Below are 21,430 nucleotides of genomic sequence, written 5' to 3' on the forward strand. Positions count from 1 at the left end.
TTTCTTGGTATCCATGAGGAAAACAGCTTATAAATCATAGTGAAGTTTTTTTGAAAATGCAGAACGTTTTCTGTGATGGGTTGGGTTAGTGTGAAGGGAGAGAATACTATAGGCTACAGTTTGTACTGTATAGAAATCATTATGTCAGTGGAAAGTCCCCATAAAAAATGTATTCGTGCGTGTGTGTTTGTTTCTGTGTGTGCGTTTTTACACATACTTCAGTACCAGTTCCTTGCCTTCAGGCCACAGGTAAATGAGTGAGCCTTCGGGTGCGTTTTCCACGAATTTCCGCGTATATAGCCTACAGTATAATCGTTGCGTGTCTGTACCTGCTGTTTCTGTTCATTTGTTAGCCCTGGGTCCATTTTTAATCCTCTTCATCCCTTCTTTTTCTCTCTTTAACAGTAAGGTAGTGTCTCCAGGGTTGAATCCCTCCACGTGCAGCTGGAGCGGGACACTGAAAGGATGCCTTGTTGAAGATGGAGGAGAGGAGATGATAGGGAAGACTGCTGCATGTGTGTCCGTGCGTGTGTCTGCATGCAAACTCTGTGGGAACCTGTGCCCATGTGTGTGTGTGTATTCACACAGAGGTGGGTTTCTCCTACGAGCCAGACGAGGGGGGCTTCTGTCGGTTGAAGGATGAGTGTGAATGAATCAACCACCATCTTTCAGAATGACACCTAGAATATCAATTCTGTGAAATGTGTCTCGTCTGCTCTGTGTTAAAGGGGACACGAATATATCTGAGTTGTTGCAGAAGCATTAATGTGTTGTGTTGAGACTGTTTTTTGACTTTTTTCCACCACAAATAAACTTGCAACAGAGCCCTTGCTCATCACTCCACCTTTGTTTACTTCCTCAAATGGTTAAACTAGTCTTTCATATGGCAAGGACGCTTTGCACTATAGGTAGCCTACATCTGAGGGAGGAGGGTGTATTTGTCAGTAACAGGTGGAGCTGGACTTAGAGAAGAAATAAAACTAAATTGTCACCTCAGCTAAAATAGTTTTACATGGTTCCATCAAACCCATATATGCGATTAATTGCTTCATCTGTTGTAGGCCAGCCAGAGCACAAATGTAGCAAATATTATTAGCAAACTATGGGTTTCACCAAAATACCATAGCTAGTTATTGCTTCTACAAAAAATGTGGTAAGTTGGTATTAGGAAACAGTCTTTATATACAGTATTTTATAGGCCGACTATATTTCTATATACATTTTCTTAATTTTGTTTAAAGGAGTTCTCATTTTATTTTTTATATATATAAAAAATGTATGCAGTTTTATGCACATATTAATTGAGACTGCACTGAATATAGGCTACATTACATATGCATTTATCATAGTGCAGACGTGTCCAAGTGATCAGGAAAAACAGCTGCAAGGTGATTCATATGGTCAAATAACTGTTGACAAGTTACCATATACACAATCTTTATAAACAAATCAACTATTACTTTTTAATCACATGTTCAAATAATAAAAGTTCTGATTGGTCGCTAAGCTCGTTTCTGACCGGAAATGGAGACATTTGGAACGGAAGTTTTGAAAAACTAATCAGGACTTTTTTCCATTCAGTAAAAGGAGGAATTAAATGTGAAATCATTATTAACTTTTTTTAAATTATCAATATCATTAATATCTAAGTGAGTTTTAAAAGTTAATTAATTTCGCTTTTCAAGCCGTTATGCAGTTGTCAAGCCGTAATTAAATATGAGTACCGTCGGGAAGCGTTTTAGTAAATTATAGTGAAACCAGTTATATAATCATATAAACAGTATTATATTATGATGTATCATACTCTTATGTATTATAGAAACCTGATACATATCTCATATTTAAACAAAGCCTTCTGTAAATAATTCTAGCTTCTGTTTTCTTTCCGTAGTGAGTTTATGAGGGGATACACTGCCATCCAGCGGCGACTTTGAAGGACTACATGATGCGCTCAGCAAATGCACTCAGGTTCCCAGTCTTCATTACGTGATGTCTGAGCATGCTCTCTGAAGTTCAGACTCCCCCAAAATCCATCAGCATCCCTGTTACTCCATACTCTGATGTAGTTGCAGCTGGGCTTAGGAGAGAGGAGGGACACGCACGGAGATGACACTTAGATGGAGATTGTGGAGGTGAGGAGTGATGCCAGCTGTCATATTTCATTGTGTTCGTGGTCTGGATGAGTGTGTGTGTGTGTCTGTATGTGAGTGTGTTGATGAGTGCAGCACGTTGGCTGATTGTCCTAGACTCATTTTAGGGGTGTTTTGCTTATGCAGCTGTCATTCTGCCTAGCCGACCGGTGATCTCTGTGTTTCTGTGCATACAGAACAGCGAAATATGATTGAATATATAATTAGCCTTATCTATCTATCTATCTATCTATCTATCTATCTATCTATCTATCTATCTATCTATCTATCTATCTATCTATCTATCTATCTATCTATCTATCATTAATTGCTTGTTTAATTGGTCTGCTGGCTCAGTGCACTGTTAGGCTGTTGATTTTATTTTCATCATTTACATTTCGTTCCTGATCCATAGTCTTGAAATGACATAATGATGTGGATAGTGTATACAGTATTTTCCAAACGAAAAGATTTTCTGCTTTAGAGAAAGGTCATCAGACAAAAGTCATTATACTACGACGGAATTCAGAGAATTTTTCACCTTTTTTTGGCAAAACTGCCTCATCCTGCATGTAGCCATTTGTATTCTATTACAATTTGTATCCTACATGTACTACATTATATTTGAATATACTGTAAGTAATTATATATATATATATATATATATATATATATATATATATATATAATTGTATATTTATAATTATATAATATATAACATATATAATTTATGAATTAATTTATATAATTATAGCATTTAAAATCTATATTATTTATTACATTTGTTTATATAAATATATTTTTAATATAATCTATATATATATAATGATAACAGATATTAACATATAAAGAACATAATTTTTTATTATTATATAAAACTAATTTATAATCAGAATTCATTAATATATTGATATTTATTTAAAATAAAGTAAATAAAAATAAAATAAAATCTTCTAAATTAATTATAACATTTTAAAATGTATATTAATTATTACATTTATTTTAAAATAATCAGTTTTTTTATGCAGCAATTAGGTAAAAAAAAAAAAATATATATATATATATATATTTATATATAAATATTATATATATATAACCAGAACATGAATATATTGATATTTATTTCAAATATGTTGCTAGAATAAAAATTCATTCATCAGAATGTTTTTCTGTTAATTGTCCGTCTGTATTCTGCTTCAGTCACAGCGCGTGCTGAGGACTCGTTTGTGCCCAATATATCTGGCTGTGTGCGGCTTACATGTGGACTCCACTGCGTCCGCGCTGTTTACCCTGTGTTTTTGCACAAATATTGCTATAGTTCTATCACTAGTTCTGGAAAACTAAACTAAACTGTAATTCTGATTTCTTGTATGCATGTATAAGTACATGTGTGTCTTAGTGTCTTCTCCACCAGACATCATCACACACAAGCACATTTTCCATTTATAGCTCATTTGACTTGTGCGAGGATCAGTTTTAGGCAAAGGGGGTGGCCCACTTGTGCAAATATGGTTGCAGTGTGAGTGTGTAAGAAGGTAGAGCAGGATCTGAGAGAGAGAGAGAGAGAGAGAGAGAGAGAGAGAGACAGGAGCAGTGCTGAATCTTCTGTCACTCTCTCTCACTCTACCGTGAGAGCTACAGGAGGACTCACGCTGTCCTCCAGCACACCCACACATACACACACACACACACACACTGAGAGGGAGAGAGAGAGAGAGAAGACACTGAAACACTGAAGACAAAACGGAAGGATTTTCTGATTTCTCCTGAGGAGCTGCAAATAACCCTCGGAGAAGGATGGCAGAGGGAGAGGGGGGAGATGAAGAGATACAGTTCCTACGGACGGTGAGTGTCGCTTGACCTGCTTTTGACTCAATAATAATGTTTTTTGGGGTTGAATCTCAACAAAATAGTTTTAACTAGTTTTTCACTATAGACACTTATGTCTCCCCCCAGTATTTAGACTAGTGGTTAAGTAGTGTACTGTAGGTAAATATTAAATGCAAGATTCTTGAACTTTTATATCTGGTTCCCCTCAATCTTGAACTTTCGGTCACATTGTTGCTGTTGCAAATTGTTAGTAATGTTCCTGCATGCGAGTGTAGATCTGTTCGCTTGTTTTTAAGCATGCATGCTAATTTATATGTCAAGTGCTTGACACCCTAATAGATATTTCGTTAACTCCCCCATCCACACTCGCCTGTTAAATTGTTACTGTGGTGTTTTTGGACAATTTTGCAAGCCTGTTTCTCATTCTGTTGGCTATTTTTACGGTGGCCCACTTGTCCTCTGATCTGCTTATGGACCTGATAGTCTAGAACAACTCAGTGAGGGACTCGTCTCTTATCAGGGACATGTCCTGCTTTTGTTATTGCTGACTGTGAACTCATATTGTTAATGCTGCATCTTTCTGCATATTCTTCCAGAAGATTCTGTCATTCGATGGATGTATGTGAATGTGTGCGGATGGACAGCGGCTGGTGCATCTGTTTGCATCGTTAGCTATTTTTACCTCAGGAAAGGAGAGACTTTTAGAAGTGGAGAGTAAGGCCAGCTCCTTGAGGAGGGACAGCCCCCCCCCCCCCCCGGCTCTCAGACTGAGCAGTGCACAGCTTAGACAATCTGCAGTTCAACGTACTCGGGGAAAAGGCGTACAAGAAGAGTTGGAATTATACAGCATTTGTGACATAAATTTGTCACAAATTTGTTGAAACTTTGAAACTGAGGCTGTCAGGGGCCGGGGCCCACTAGGGGGCCTCGGCTAATTTCCAATGGGAGCCACACTATAACTTATAAAATTTAATTTACTTATTAATTTAACTTATAATTAATTCAGGGCCTGAATTTTGTGGGGGTTGGGGGGGTGGGGGGTGGGGGTGTTTAGGTGATTCTTATGGGGGTATTTTTTTTCCAAAAAAATAGTATTACATTTTTCTCGCCTAAATGTTTATAAATAATAAATACAATAGAATAAAGATACAAATAAAGAGAAAAGTTTTTGAATAGGTATAACACTATTCAGAAAGACGAACTAATGGAAAATAAAACTGGGTAGTATTTTAGTCCTGACTAAATTAAATACATAGGCTATTAATCCTGATTCCATAAATTTAAAGTTATCTTTTGTTGTTTTCATAACAAAATGAATGACAGGCACATATGGCTGCCGTCACTTTAAGAGTTGCATGGATCCTGTGTTCATTATACTGTGACTGTCACGTGTTTTATGCTTATTAATATAACCGACTGTGTTTAGAGGATGCTCACGAAGACCGAAATTGACACAATTTTGCGTGTTAAAGCAATATAATCCGCGAAAAAGAACCTTTGTTACTGGCGAGCTGTTTTTGATGCGGCTTTTATGTATGTTCGCTTAGAAAACCGTCTCTCAGAGAGCGCGCGAGAACTGAATAGTTTAAAAGCGCTTGAATGTTAAACTGGTAAGGCTTAAAAAGACGTGCACATGGTAAACTTTAGTCACGACGCACTGCTGGCCCGATTGTGCAAGTGAATATTCCGTCATGTCCCATTGTGTCGCAGATAGTTTGATTTATAATCTGTGTGGATAAATTTACTAATACAACCTACATGCTAAAGTGAATCAATGATTGCGGGAATTTCCCGCATTATAAGTGGGAGACCTGCGGGAATTATACCCGCAATCCCGCGCCGGAATTCAAGCCCTGATATTATACTAAATTAAAATGGTAAAAAAAAAGCAGATAAACTATCAATAACAAATAATTAAAGTTACACCATGTAACCTTTTTTTTGTTCAAAATTATCAAAATGTAAATAATTAGCCAATACATCATCAATCCTTCTTCCAAAACATCTCTCACCCTGATTCACTGTTAAGCCTATTATACGTGGTTTATATTTTTGACTTGTCAGGATGGTTTTTGCTGGAAATTGCGTAAATTCGTCATTTGCCTTTGAGTCTTGTCAGATCTGTAAATAGAGAAAAGTTGCTCCTGCTACATTGAAGCTTGTCTGTTGTGAGAGGTCAGAGGTTAGTTGAGTGTGTGTGTGTGTGTGTGTGTGTGTGTGTGTGTGTGTGTGTGTGTGTGGTGTGGGAGGTCAGAGGTTAGTTTTAGAACGAGTGAGAAAGGTGGACATGGAGCAGATAAATCTCCAACCCGTTTTAAACAAACGCTGAACAGAGGAGAGTCTGCTGGAGAAAAGAGAACGAGACAGAGCTCGTAATACAACATGAAGCAACATTAGCTTGGCTTCTCAGAGATTGATTTGAAATGTTGTAAAAGCGACGCAGAGATGGCGTTTTTATTACTCAACAGGTGAATAATGTATTTTGTTGAACAGATAAACGGCCATATGTAGCTCTCTAACAGAGTTCACTGTAAAGCATTATATATTGTGAAAGGTTGTTTCATTATGGTTGTTGTAGCTGTGCTGGAATTTACCGTGTCTTTTAAAGGGTAAAGGTACAGTAACGTCTTCAGCTAGTCAACTTGAGATCCTTTCCATCTAAACTGGTTATATCTCTTAAGCGTATAGTGAATGTTTTATGAGCAGTTCTTCTGTTTTTTTTTTGAAGAACACACTTTTCTTGAAACTTCTGGAATCACAAAATAAATCATGGTTAATTCATTTAATATACGAAGGACCCTTGGCTCCTTATTTTGTTGAAAATGCATTTAGTCATTTAGCTAATGTCAAAAATCACAGTATATATATATAGGTAGGTTCCTAAGAAGATTATAGATTATTAATGCAAAAGGCTCTCAAGGCTGTGTGTTGCAGGGACTTGTATCATGGTGTTCTTATTTTCTAAAAAAATATTACCAGGCTTTAAATGAGGTAAAATCCCTATACACAAAGTCCTATTTTATAATATTGCTTTTAAAATTGTGGCAACAGGGTAATATGAAGAAAATGAAAGACACCAATGTACCATAAACAGGTAAATGTATTCATAATTAAGCAAAACGTGGCACTTCCTTTTCTTTTATTAGATAATTATATAAACAAGAAGTTCATTTTGAGTAACTTGAGTAATTTAGCCAAGAGTTTTTTTTTATGAAGTTGTAGTTTAAAAAAAAAGAATAAAAATATGAATTGTTGCAATAATTTACAGTAAATAACACATATTTACAGTTGCCAAGCATTGTAGAATCCAGTCAGAATTTAATAAATTGATGCACTGGATGTTGAAGATCAGGTCAGTCTGGACGACGGTCAATCCACTCGGCCAGTGGGATCAGCTGATCTCTCATAATACTCCCTCATGCCTCATTTAGGAATGCTAATTGGAGCTTTATGTGGATGACAATGCTGCAAAGAATCCCGCACGCCTTTATGATCAAAGGTCAATACAAAGTCTCACAGCTATTCTGAGCCCACACGTGCGTAAAGACGGTTTTGTATTGTTGTCGGGAAGGGAAGGATGCAGACTATAGACTTGTCTGAAGTGAAGTTTTTTTTACAGGCATCATTAGATTTCAAATGAACATTTTGCTCTTTCGTTTACATGAATAAAATATTTAGTTGTGTTTTATGGCTGATGTTTAGTGTCATCTGGTGTGAAGGAACTATATTTGTGTGTGTGTGTGTGTGTGTGTGTGTTAGAAATGGCCCACTTCTTCCTCCTCACTCCCACTTACTCGCTCTGTTGTTTTTTTTATATCACTGTATGAGGACTGGAAAAGAGGGATGAGTGAAAGGGAAAGAGGAGAGTATATGTACACAGTTATGAGAGAACATATTCTGTCACTGTGATTTAATAATTATAGACCCTGTAGCAGTAATCCATCTTTATTTGTTTTCATGCTTTTTACTTAATTGTTGTTAAAAGAAGTATGAATGCAAAAATTATTGATTTAATTTTCAATATTCATCTGTCTATATGACAATATCCCAGCATCATACTAATGAAGTGTGTTATTTATGTGAGATTTAAAGTGCAATCCAGGTATTGTGTGCTGTGTGGAGAGTGTGTGTAATCCATACAGTGACTCAGCATGTGTGGGTCAGTCAAGAACTGGCAGTTTTCTGAAGGGCTCAACAGTGTCTCCGGGGGAATCCTTTCAGGAAAGCCCTTTGGTTTTTTCACGGACATCTTTGGTTTCTGAGACATGCCATGGCACTCTTTCACAATAATGTTACATCCCTAGTGTTCTTAGGGGCCGTTCTGCACTACTTTCCCATTGTCTATTTCTATGTAAAAAGTTAAAAGAAGTTTTAAAAAACACGTCTCTAGACCTTTCATTTTTATTCCCGTTCCACTGCCCTGTTCTTTGTGAATTGCTCCTTATGGTGCCATTATGCAATCAATAGCCACTTTTACACCATCGGGCCGAACGGTTCTAAGAACGGTAAGGAATGGTTCCAGTTATATTTCCACTTGAGCCTGGTTCGGCAAGGCACATTTTGGGTGTTTTCACACCTACATATTGTTTGTTTTGTTTCCGAAACAAAGACTTAATTTGTTACTATGTTGCATTTTCTTCTTGGTTCAGTACGCTTTCACAAGGCAACCTTTCAAAGCATACCAAAATGTGTCACATGTGAGTACAACTATCCTCTTATTAGTCAGTTTTTCCTTTGCATCATCCATCAAGATGATTGACAAGTTCGCTCCATGAGCTTATTGTGGCTTTATTTGTAACTGTGGAGACACACGCAAACACTATACGAATGTCATTTCCGCTGTTAAATTATACAATACATTCGTGTTAATACTGCTGCAAATTCAAACATGCTCCCTCTGGATCTTATCTGTGTTAAGACACACGCAAACATACGAATGTTATAATGCAGCAGGAATCAAGGCTTCATAGGACAGCATTCCCGCACGGAGAAGCGCAATTACACAACATTTTAAAATGAAGAGGTGCTCTTTTTGTTTTTGACTGACAGCTAATGTGCTCTCTCACAGATTCAGACACCACTGCTATTTATATAGCACATTTCCCGTTATGAATTATAATACCATTTGGTCCGTTGGGTCGGATTGCTTTCACAGCTCAAGCGAACAGCCCCAGAGTTCGTTTGCAATCGGGCTGAGACAACATCGTTCAGGCGGTCTCGGTACGATTTTTTTGGTGCGGATCCGAGTGCGATTGCCGTGTTCACATATGCCTAAACGAACTGAACCAAGGGAGAAAACGCAACAGGTTCGGAAACAAGTTGTGAAAGCACCCCCCGTTTTCTGAATGGTTTGGCCCAAAGGTGCTAAAGTGGCTAATGTTGTCATGGCATCATTTTCATGCGGCTCCAGAATCACAATGCATTTATGGCTCAGGTGATTGACAAATTTTTTTTTAATAAAACACTTTAGTTTAGGATCCAATTCTTACTATTAACTAGTTGTTTATTAGCATATTACTACTAGGATGTTGGCTATTTGTTCTTATAATTAACATATTTAAGCCTTATTCTGCGTGACCATATTCTACATCCTTTAATCCTACCCAATACCTTAACTTAACAACTACCTTACTAACTATTAATAAGCAGGAATTTAGGAGTTTATTGAGGCAAAAGTCGTAGTTAAGTGTTAGTTAATAGGGAGAATTGGACCCTAATCTAAAGTGTGACAAAAATTCCCAATACCAAAGATGCCATATTTTCAGAAGTGGTCCTGCGCCAGCCAAGCCACTGCTATTGAGATGAATGTGAATGCTACCGGATAGCTTTCTCCAGGTTTTACTGAGCTCCTTAAAGGTGTTGAAAATAAAGCGATGGAAAAGAGAGAGAGAATAGCATCAGTGGTGTTGGAGTGCATTTGAGGGGGTATTCGGGTTCCAGGCTATAACAGCCGTTTCCTTTTATAGTTCCACCACTATAAGCGCCTGACACTCAGGAGGGAGAGCAAGAGAGTCTGTGTCCTACTTCGTCTTTGCCTGAATCCATAGGGAGGACAGCGAGTATGTGTGCGAGTATGTGTGTGTTTTTACATGTGTGTGTTGCACATGAGACATAAAAGCATCAAAGTATTGTGAATTGGAGCATGTAATCACTTCTAAATGATAATTGATTGATTTGTGCATGAGTAATAGAGAACGAAATAAGGGTAAAGAGAGAGAAAGGAAGTTATTTTAGTGGCTACTGTGACATAATGAGCATTTAAACATCTCACACTCTTAGAAATATGGTATTAAGGGGTTTAACTGATTTATTTAAAATGTTGTAAGTTTTCTCTCTAAAGATGGAATTTTGTGATGATCAGCCTCAGAAATGAGGCGAGAAGGATCTAGAAGCACTAATTTTAGTGCTCAGTTATGCAGATAGAGCCCACAATAAGGGCCTGTCCGTCACAGGGGACTCTTCATGGGCAGAGAGTGTGTGTGTGTGTGTGTGTATGTGTGGAGGATTAGACCATGAGCTCTTCAGAAGATTCCTCAGGTCTTGAGTGTGTAAAGCAGCAGACTTCCTTGGGCTTATATTTTGCTTAGCCCACAGATGATCGAATCTACACCTCAGCTCTAACAGGCCATCTGTTCAGAGACATAGATTTGTGTGCTCTGTCATGACAATAAACAATATTACAATAAACAGGTGTTCCCTCCGCTAGCTCTCCAGAAGAATCGCTTGCGTCAGCCAGAAACTTTTACTGACCCCTTGAGTCCAATACTGCACTGTAATGTGTGAAGGAAAATTACTCATGGTTCAAATTATAACACACATAGCGTCTTTAGCTTTTCTCATGTTCCTCTGTTGTAAGTCGCTTTGAGTAGAAGCATCCTCTAAATGCATAAATGTAGATGTAGATCTTGGCACCAAGCCACCAACATGAATATATGACATTAAAAACAGTCATTGTAGAATATTTTATCATCTACAATGTGTTTTTTAAGTAATTTATTCAATTCATGATGTTTATTTGTAACAGCAAAGGCTAATTTCTTTCATTGCTGTGCTATGTTCACAATTGTTATTTACACAGTAATTAATCTACACTGTAAACAAATCAAGTTGATAATTTATTTTAAGGTGTAGTGTTACACTATACATCTACTTACTATAGTAATAACCGTAAATTATGCATTACTAGCAGCTAAACCTAATGCTAACCTTAACCCTAAGTATGTAGTTACTTAATGTTATCCAGTAATTATTTGTGTAATTGCACTGTAGCAAAGTTGTCTTAAAATAAAATGAAACCGAGAAAAAAAAAGCAACAAGCTTCAGGACAGAGAATACTCAACTCAGCTTTACAGAAAATGCATGTGTGAGTCCACATTACAAAATTTTTATATTAAGTTGGTCTGTGCTTTCATCAAACATAATAAACTCAAAAATTATGTTTTTTACTTGTGTATTCAAGTAGCATTTTAAATTAATCTGAGCATTAACATTACAATATTGATGTAGAACTTCCTTAGTATTAATTGGGTAACAGTTTGTTGGGCAAAATGAAAAAGGTTAGGCTACTTCTTTGAGTTGGAAGAAATGGAAGAAACTTCACTGAAGAGAACACTAATCACCATAATGATGACTTAAATCAGAACACAACTTTTACAGCAAAATACAATCAAAAACATAGGCTAAAACATCTATGAGTTTGGAATAAAAAAAATGTATTCCCTTGTTGTAACCAAAAACACCAATTATTCAAGTGCATCATCAGTGATCAGACCCTCATATGTGACCCTGGATTACAAAACCAGTCACAAGTCGCACAGGTATATTTGTGGCAATAGCCAACAATGCATTGTATGGGTCAAAATTATCTATTTGTCTTTTATGCCAAAAATAATTATGATATTAAGTAAAGATCATGTTCCATGAAGATATTTTGCAAATTTCCTATCGTAAAAATATAAAACATTTAATTTTGTGAGTGAATGCAGCACAATCGCGAACATAAATGCACTACTTTAAAGGCGATTTTATCAATGTTTAGATTTTTTTGCACCCTCAGATTCCAGATTTTCAAATAGTTGTATCTCGGCCAAATATTGTCCTTATATAACAAACTATGCATCAATGGAAAGCTTATTTATTCGGCTTTGAAATTATGTATAAATCTCAATCAGAAATTGACCCATGTGACTGGTTTTGTGGTGCAGGTTAACATAACTTTTTCTATAGATTTGATAGTTCAATTAACCTTTAAAGTAGAGTTTGTCTGACAAAAATAGGTTAATTAAGTAATTAAGTATTTTACATAATTAAAGGTCGGGTAGGCAATTTCGGAGAGGCTAAGCTTTGAAAGCATAAGGGCGATTTCTAAATGTCGTTTTTGGGGCTTTCCAAACAAAAGTGAACAACTGAATCACTTCACGAATGGCCCTTCCACAAGTGTATCAGCGATGGGTACATGCAATGGCCACTTCAAGGAAGTAATTGTATCCTTTACAGTCATGTGACCCAGGGTGATGAATCCTTGTGATTCATTTTGAAGCTAGAAGTTGTTTTGTTTTGTCACATTTTTATCATAAATGTCCTATGATGTTTAAACAAGTTTCAGGTAAGAAATGTGTTTGATAGTAGATACGGTAGGTAAATGTGACTACATGCAGGGTGCAAAGAAGGCAAGTTTTAAAGTTGAGAGCAGAGAGGAAGTTCACTCAACTTATGTTGTATTTCATTGCACTTGTTGAAGGGAGCAATGAAATACAATGTAATTTCCTCATCTTTGCCTGGATTGTTACAGTGAACATCAATGTTATCTGCCCAATTTTTAAATTAGACTATAAGATTATTATACATTCTCCGCTTTAAATGTTTGATTTAATGTTTCTTAATTTTTTCTCTGGATTGTTGGGTCTTTGTTTTGTAAAAGTAATAGAACAATCTAAAAGCTGCCTTACTTGCATAGAAAGAATACTGGTACTCTTCACTGACAACATCAAAACAATAGTTCACCCAAAAATGAAGATTTTGTCAGCATTCACTGACCCTCATGGTGTTTCGAACATGTATGATTTTCTTTCTTCTGCAGAACACAAAAGAAGATATTTTGAAGAATGTTGAGAACCAAACAGTTTTAGTTACCTTTGACTTCCATTGTTTGGACAAAAAACAAACAATGGAAGGTTTGGAGGTTTGGAACGACATGGTTTGGAACGACATGAGGGTCAGTAAATGATGACAGAATGTTCATTTTTGGGTTAAATATCTCTTTTTGAGCCTTTTCTGCTGAAAATAATGCAATCTAATTCTTGTTGGATAAACAAAGATTCATTAGAATTATGTTATATTTCTCTAAACAATGACCCATAATCACATGATCGAGCTTCTGTGAGTTAAACTATTGAAATTCTGTTGGTGAAGTCATGGTTATGACTCATAAAACTGCGGATGTTTCATGTTTAAGGGCTCTAGATGTTTTCAACAGTTGATGAAACTGCATCAGTGACGAGAGCCTTTATAAGTGCCTCTCATATAGACCGACAGAGAGATAGTAGTTATTAGGCCTTCAGAACAAAGTGTACACAATTTGTTAGTTTTATCAACCAAAGTTTGTCATTTTTCCCCCCATCACTGTGCCATTAGTCAGTGTTTTAATATAATGTTTTGTCAGATGTTACACTGCAAATGTAGTGTTTTGGGAACAAAAAATATTGAGCTGTTTAACTCGCTGATATAAATATAAAGTGAATATTGCAATAATTTTAGTTTACTTTATTATTTGACCATTATATGTTTCTTATTTGCGATCTCTCTGTTTTAATAGGCTAGATTTATTGTTTTAAATGGCCATGACGTGAGAAATCAAATATGCCTTGATCTTTTGACATATAAGAGGTCTTTGTACCATTCAAATATCCTGCAAGTTTCAAATCTTAAAACACCCTCCTCATTATAAAATATTGATTTAATAAAGCTTCAAAAAGGGCTCGTTTGGATACTGTGGGGTTGTGACGTCACACTGTCAAATAGGCCTACATTTGTATATTACTGCCTCCAGTTCTACATCATCGTACCACAGGCCCCGCCCACTGGCGTTAGGTATGATTAATTTTAGTGTAAACTGTCAATTGCAATGAATCATTTCACAATTTGTGCATATAAATTAGAAAATGATTAAATCATACATTTTGGAATTCATAAAAATAATGTCAATAACATATGTATAAACAGTACAGTTTGGGGTCAGTAATGTTTTTAAAAAATGTTTTTAACAATACAAAAATACAGTAAATACAGCAACAATGTAAATTATAATATTGCATTTAAAAGAAAAACTGAATATATTTTAAAATGTAATTTTTTCCTGTGATGCAAAGCTGAATTTTCAGCATCATTACTCTAGTTTCAGTGTCACATGATCCAAAAATCATTCTTATACGCAGATTTGCTGCTCAAGAAACATTTATTATGTAAAAAACAGCTGTTCAGCTTAAAATTTGTCTGGAAACCGTGATACTTTTTTTCAGGATTCTTTGATGTATAGAAAGTTAAAAAGGACAGAATTTATTTAAAAAATAAATATTTTGTAACAATATCTTTACTGTCACTTTTAATCAATTGAATACACCCTTCTTGAATAACAGCTGCCTATTAAGTCTTTTTTCATAATGCTTTCCGTAGAACGGTGTGTGACAGGTTTCAGCAGTTGAAGTAGTTGTTGTATAATAGTATGTTGGAGTTAATGCTTGGTTTTCTGTGTGGCTCTGGGATCACAGACACAGACCCTCCTCTGCCCTGAACGAGCCTCTGAACTATCTGCCAGTCAGCAGTGGAGGGGAATGTGAGAATGACAGGTGCACTCGCCTAAAATAGCAATGCTGAGGGGTGGGGGAAGGCCCAGGGCGGAGAGAGAGAGAGAGAGAGAGAGAGAGAGAGAGAGAGAGAGAGAGAGAGAGAGAGAGAGAGAGAGAGAGAGAGAGAGAGAGAGAGAGAGAGAGAGAGAGAGAGAGAGAGAGAAGGGTGCAGGAGAAGTGTAAAGATGGATGAAATTGAAAGGTATCAGCAAAACATGTTTAGGGCCAAGAGGACCGCAGTGATGTTTCAAGTGAAGTTAATGTTGTGTTTAGGCCGCAAAAAAAGAAAAACTGAAAAAGCTGCATTTGTAAGTGTGGGCGTTTGAGAGAGACTCTTTAGTTTCTTGTAAGGTAGAGTAATAACCAAAGTGGCTTCATAAAATATTTGGACACTGAAGTCATAGTTTAAAATGTATGAATGTGGCCAGTGTGCCACTGAATGTGATGAAATATCAAACCAAATGGCATTTATTTTCAAGAAAGATGCATACAAAATTAAACGTATTTATGCCGTTCAAATTTAAAGCCCTATCTGGACGGTAATTGTTTCTCATGAAGTCTGTGAAAATAAATTTGAATGGCACCTCAGTGATAAAACTCATGCATTCAGATGGCGATCAAAATGATTATCAGATTATCTCTCAAAATTATGTACAGTATGTTATTTTAAAAATGTGGAAATTAGCAGAAATAAGTTAATGCAACCTCATATTTACACGAGGTCAACATAACGCTGCTTGGTTTATATTCCTAATCTATATAATTGTACATAAATCATTTTTAAAAATTGTATTGCATACCTGTTGCTGCCATAATATTGACCCATTTTATGCTTTTCTTCTCTTTCTCCTTTTTGTTCTTAACAGCAATAATGAAATATTGTTCTTGTAAATACTTTGCATTTAAAGACAATTTTTTATTGAAATGCTGGAAATTATCACGAATTGAAACATTTGTCGTACGGTGCTCGGCGTGTCGTCAAAAAGGATTTTAACAGTGAATTTTGAATTGATCTCTTCTTGTAAACGTAGAGATCAGCAATTTAATCAGCACACGACCTTGGTGTTCATCAAAAAAACAAACAGGTAATTCTGGGATTTTTAGGCGGCTGGTGGGAGAAAAACACAGACATTTTGTGTTCAAGCAGCAATAAAATTTCAGACTAACTCCTAAATGCGTAAAATACCGTACATCCCTATGAGAAACAATTACCATCCTAATAGGGCTGAAGACAGAGTATTTAGTTTCTTCCTGTTGTCAAACGTTAGTGGATCTTTAAAGGTAATGTGATGAACTGCACCTGTGGTTATTCTATGATGACACCTGTGTGAACTTGAGGAGAACTGACTTTTTATACATCCACTAAAAATCACCTCAACTTCAGTCGGTTGAAAGTAATAGCAGCAAAAAGTGAAATTACTTAGTAGGAAAAATATTTATAGATGCCATTTGGTTTGATATTTTACTATTACATTTTTAAAAGTGCCCAAATACTTTTTGAGGCCACTGTATGCTACTTTGTATATCATAAAAAATAAAATTAAAATTTTTATGTTTATTTAAGCAAACCTTTAAATCCTCCCATGTCTGGCTTATGCTACTCTGAGCAATGCCTGAACTTTGTATTTTGAGCACTTCTTGCGTTGTTTTTGCCTCTTCACAATGACTTGACTTGTCTTTAGTCTTCAGTTGTAATTCGCTTTGGATAAAAGCGTCTGCTAAATGACTAAATGTAAATGTAATGTAATGTATCTGCATATTTTCCCCTTTGAAGACAGTCTGCCTATGAATACAGACATTAAAAATCTTTTATTTTATTGAGGCTCATTTGCAGATCATTTCTGTCACCTTGCCTGTTTCTAGTGCGTACACGTAGCTGTCAAAATGCTGCCAGTCATTAAAAAGCAGTGAAGTAGGACACTGACAACCGTTTTGTCGTTCTCTCACCTGCTGTGCTCCTGTCTTCATGGTAAGTGATATCATGCGCACACGTTCCTCTGATGCTAGAAAATAAATGCCACTCTTGAAAGGTGTCTTATTTCTGGAGCTGTTGGAATGAAGAGTTAGTAGGAGACACCAAAGACATTTCTTGTTGTTTGTCCTCTTCCGTTCAGGATATCATTCGATTTTGGTTAAGAAGAATGGTAGAAACAACAACTCTTTTCACTCAGGTTTCCCAAAAAAACTAAACTGGACAAACTATAGTCTTTTTTAAAGATTGTTTTGGAATATGAGATTATGTCTATGTCCTACAGAATATATATATATATATATATATATATATATATATATATATATATATATATATATATAATTATTAATCGATTAATCCCATCGAACACTAAAGTTTGTACTTATATAATATGTGTGTGTATGTTTTGCATATATATATATACACGTGTATATACACACACACACACATAATTTTATGTTAGATGTCATTAATTGCGATTAATTGATTTGACAGCACTTAAATATTTACTGGTAATTGTAGTCCTACTGTCACTAATTACATAATTATTGGTAAGTTTTGATTGCAAAACATCTCAAAAAGGTCACAGATGGTAGTGTTTTTGTCGAAACAATGAAAGTCAGTGTTAGTCAATGTGAATATCTGCATGAGGGTGAGTAAATGATGACAGAATTTTGCCTGTAATGACTAATGAATGATGTCTTTGGGTGGGCTCATAGAGCGCTGCAGGGATGATGTATTTTTGTAGGCCCGCATCACCCTGTTTCCCTCGACAAAAACACAATAAGATTTTTCCATTGCCTTTTGGATTATTGCGGAAAATAGGGTCTTTGACTAACAAAAGTTTATAATTCTTACACGTTTTGTTCATCATGATAATCTTCACAAATCGAATCCAAAATACAATCACTATTAGAAAAAAAGCTACACCATAGTTGCATGGCTTCAACTAAGATTCCCACAAATCTTTATTTAAAAAAACTTTTTCCCTGAAAGTTTGAGTTAGAATCATTTGCAAGAGTGTGATTTAAAAAACCCATTGAATTCGGGACAATGGAACTGGATGTGCTAAAATTCTATCTCTTTCCAGCTTTTGGCCTACAAAAATACACCATCCTTGCCATATATATATATATATATATATATATATATATATATATATATATATATATATATATATATAAACAGATGCCTCATTAGTGTCTATGGACTGCTATACATAAGCCGTCCGCCATAGACGGACCATGAGATCAGATGTTCACTGCATCTGCAACCTAGTGTGTATGAATATCTATATCTGCAATAATAGACATTAGCAGATGATTTTCACAACATTTAGTTTATTATTAGTGTGATAATTCTGCATATTGAGTTATACGTAAAAACACAAATCAAGCACATTCTCGCCTCTCAAAGTTATAGCCTGGTGGTTTTTACAGCCATTGGCTGCTCAATGCAGTGACATTTTCTATGAAAATTAATTGTTTTGTTAGTGTGAGTGATGAACAGTGTCAAGTTAAATGTTCTAAGATGCCGGATTTGTCGAATGGAATCTTGTACATCTCTATGATCATTGCAGGACTCTATGTGTAATGATCATCTTCCGACAGGAAAACAATAACCATCACCCCCATAAACACCACAGTGCCTGCATGACAACAGGCTGCCCACCTAGAGAGGAAGTGACATTTTGTATTGGGAAACCGTTGCAGGGGGTCCCGCGTGTAAAGAGTGATGTGCCTTTATGGCCCAGGTTAGTCGGGACAGACAAAAGCATTTTAAAAGGGAAAGTCTTTAATGCACCAACCCCTCCTTCTCCTTCCGATCGACTGGTTAATCCACCCACACCATCCCTCCATCTGTCAGTGTCAGCGGTCAGTGAAGGCCAGAGTCACAATGATGGGGTTTGGCTTGAAGAGGTCTTGATCAGCACACTGGAGAAGGGGAATCCCCACACCCAATCTAATAATAACCCTGTTGTGTGTTTTGATGGAGCGCTCTGCATTTACTCTTTCCCTCCTGAAGATTGTTTGTGTAGCGGCTGCATTATTATGTTTTTATGTGCTTGATTGGTCGGTGGTTTGGAGGTTTTTTAGGTTTGTTACAGCGCATTTTGTGTCTTGTGTCACTTTATAATGAAGGCTAGTCTCTGTCAATGTGAAGCCATAGTATTGCAGCCACAACATGAACAAATCTAAATGATTTTTTTTATTTTTTTTATTAAACCGATTGTAGTCCTGGATGCTGATTGGTTACTACAGTGTTCCAGTGATGATGTTGAACAAGTACTGATACTCTATATTGTTTGGACAATAATATTAGAGGAGCAGAACTAACTGTTGTTTATGATGAAACTATAAACATCCGTGTACATACACCATCATTTTGGTTGGTAAGATTTTTTTAGTGTTTTTGAAAAAAGTCTCTTATGCTCACCAAGGGGTGCATTTAATTGAGAACTGTAAAAACATTATTAATATTGTGCATTTTTAAACAACTGTATTATTGTATATAAGTTTTAAACAACTTATCATGCATTAAAATATTTATAGGTAATTGAACTCCACTGTCACTGGAAATAATTACATGATTTTATAATTATTGAAATGTTTTGATTGCAAAATGTCACTAATGACATAGCAAATTTGAAGAAAGCCACTCCAATTTCAGTCCTTTTGGGCTGCAGCAATCTCCTGGTGAGACTGCCTATACTGTGTTCAGTGTTTCTGTTCCTATTGCTGAATTGCTACACAACATATCATCTTAATGAGAATGTCAATGTTGAGTGCAGTGTTCCTGAAGGGAGACGATATACACTGGTATAATGGGAAAAACGCATCAATAAGTAACCGCTTCGAATTATTTGGCTACCATGCTCTTGCACAACTTTGTTCTCATCCAGTAACCCAGCTTCTCCTGACCCCACTGAGACCTTTGTGACATCAGTGGTGATCAAACACCTGCGCCTCTCATTCTCTTTGACACACACAGGTGCCGCAGCATGTCTGTAAACACAGTTTGGGCTCTTCAGAGAGCTGAGATCATTTATTCAACTCTAAAAGCAGCTATGTCAGCTCACAGTCTATTAAACTCAACTGGTGGGTTGCAATTGAGGACCACTGCACTCAATATGTATTTATTTTTTTGAATAGGGACACATACAGTATACATAAGCAATGTTTCCATCCAAAGTTGCAAATTTGCAATATCGCATAACACATTTGCAAATAAAGCAGCGTTCCCATCTCTTGCGTTCAAGAGAACAAATTCAACACTTCCTGGGAAACTGGTGCATAATATTTGTATTAAAAATGGAAGTTGTTACAATCATGGAAGAAACTCTGGTTCCGTTTTCCTACATCATGACTTGCATCTCAGAGCGTCAGACGAAACACAATAAACGTCGTGTTCTTTTGTGTTGAGATGCTGGTATTTAGGAGCGCAATCGTGTGAGACGCTTCTGGAAGGGAATTAAACCAAATCATTCTGATGTTTCTTAGGCATTTCAGAATGATCAAACCAACATTTGATTGGTCCGCTGGGGAATTATCCAATCACATCCACTGTTGGAAGCAAAGTCATGTGAGTGTTTTGTTGTGCATCGAGGGAGTTATTCGATAAATGTGTTTTCATCATAGTTTATGTGCATATCTTACTGGATAAAATATTTATACACCTCAATTGAGCGAATACATTTTTTAAGTTGCATTTTTAGAATTTATGCACATCTTGGCGTTTCCATCAAGCGTTTTTTATACAATATCTCAAAATGTGCATAAAAATAAGTGAACATCCATCTAATGTAAATATCATAGTGTTTGTTGTTGTGAAAGCCATTATCTATATTTTATTATTAATAGTAGTATTTTTTTGCATGCCAAATATACAACTGATATTCTTTTTTGCTATTGATATTTGAAATTCTAATTTTGATACAAGGATGAATAATTCTAGATGGAAATATAATAATATTGATTATTTTTATGGTTTATTTTAATACAAATATATTTTTTAAATATATTATTAGAAATGGAATAACTATGCGATTGTACAAATGTTATTATTATTATTTTTTATGTCATGACGAAATGGAGCCTGTATTTGCATATTGTATATAAAATTGTTCCTTGCTTTTTAAATGTTTTTGTGAATGGGATAGTTTTTTCTTTATGTGAATAAACAGAATGCAGTCATCTGTTGGTGTGGATGCTAATATATTTATATCTTTATAGTTATTGTTCTTGGTATAAACAGGCCTTACGAAAAAGATTATGTGTGTATGCACCTCTTGTGAAATGCTGTTATTATTTCCGGCAGGAAAGCTAAATTATTATTGAGTGACGCCCACTGTGAAGATGTTTATTATTACATAGTTACAGTATATCTCTCCCCACTTATTTAAAATAACTCCTAAGAGTATTTTAGGTTGTCTTGCTGTGACTCTAGACCTAAGTATGGTTTGGCTGTAATTTTACACCTGTCTGAAGAGGCAGGAATAAGTCTGACATGTTGATAAGTCCCAGGTTTTTGGTTCAGTGTTCATCCAAGTTCCTTTGTTCACTGTAATCTGCATGAGCTCTGAAGCATTTAAGCAACACATTAGCGCTGATTGTTGGGGTCCTGTGGTGTAAAGTGTTCTGCATCTGTCAGATCCC

At 35.9% G+C, this 21,430-nt stretch overlaps 1 protein-coding gene across 16 annotated transcripts in view; it reads left to right on the forward strand.

Moving 5' to 3' along the window:
* The first annotated feature begins 3,633 nt into the window (after positions 1–3,633).
* The window catches only part of ryr1b (ryanodine receptor 1b (skeletal)), a 112,264-nt gene continuing 94,467 nt past the window's right edge, over positions 3,634–21,430 (forward strand). For all 16 annotated transcript variants that reach the window (XM_077194556.1, XM_077194558.1, XM_077194561.1 and 13 more), the window contains exon 1: positions 3,634–3,974. In XM_077194556.1, the coding sequence (XP_077050671.1) occupies positions 3,927–3,974 (48 nt within the window). In that variant the 5' untranslated portion in view covers positions 3,634–3,926. The remainder of the gene's footprint in view (positions 3,975–21,430) is intronic.

Source organism: Siphateles boraxobius, unplaced genomic scaffold (genome assembly GCF_051911475.1).
Source record: "Siphateles boraxobius isolate OS27281-9 unplaced genomic scaffold, OSU_SipBor_1 32, whole genome shotgun sequence".
NCBI classification, from domain to species: Eukaryota; Metazoa; Chordata; class Actinopteri; order Cypriniformes; family Leuciscidae; genus Siphateles; species Siphateles boraxobius.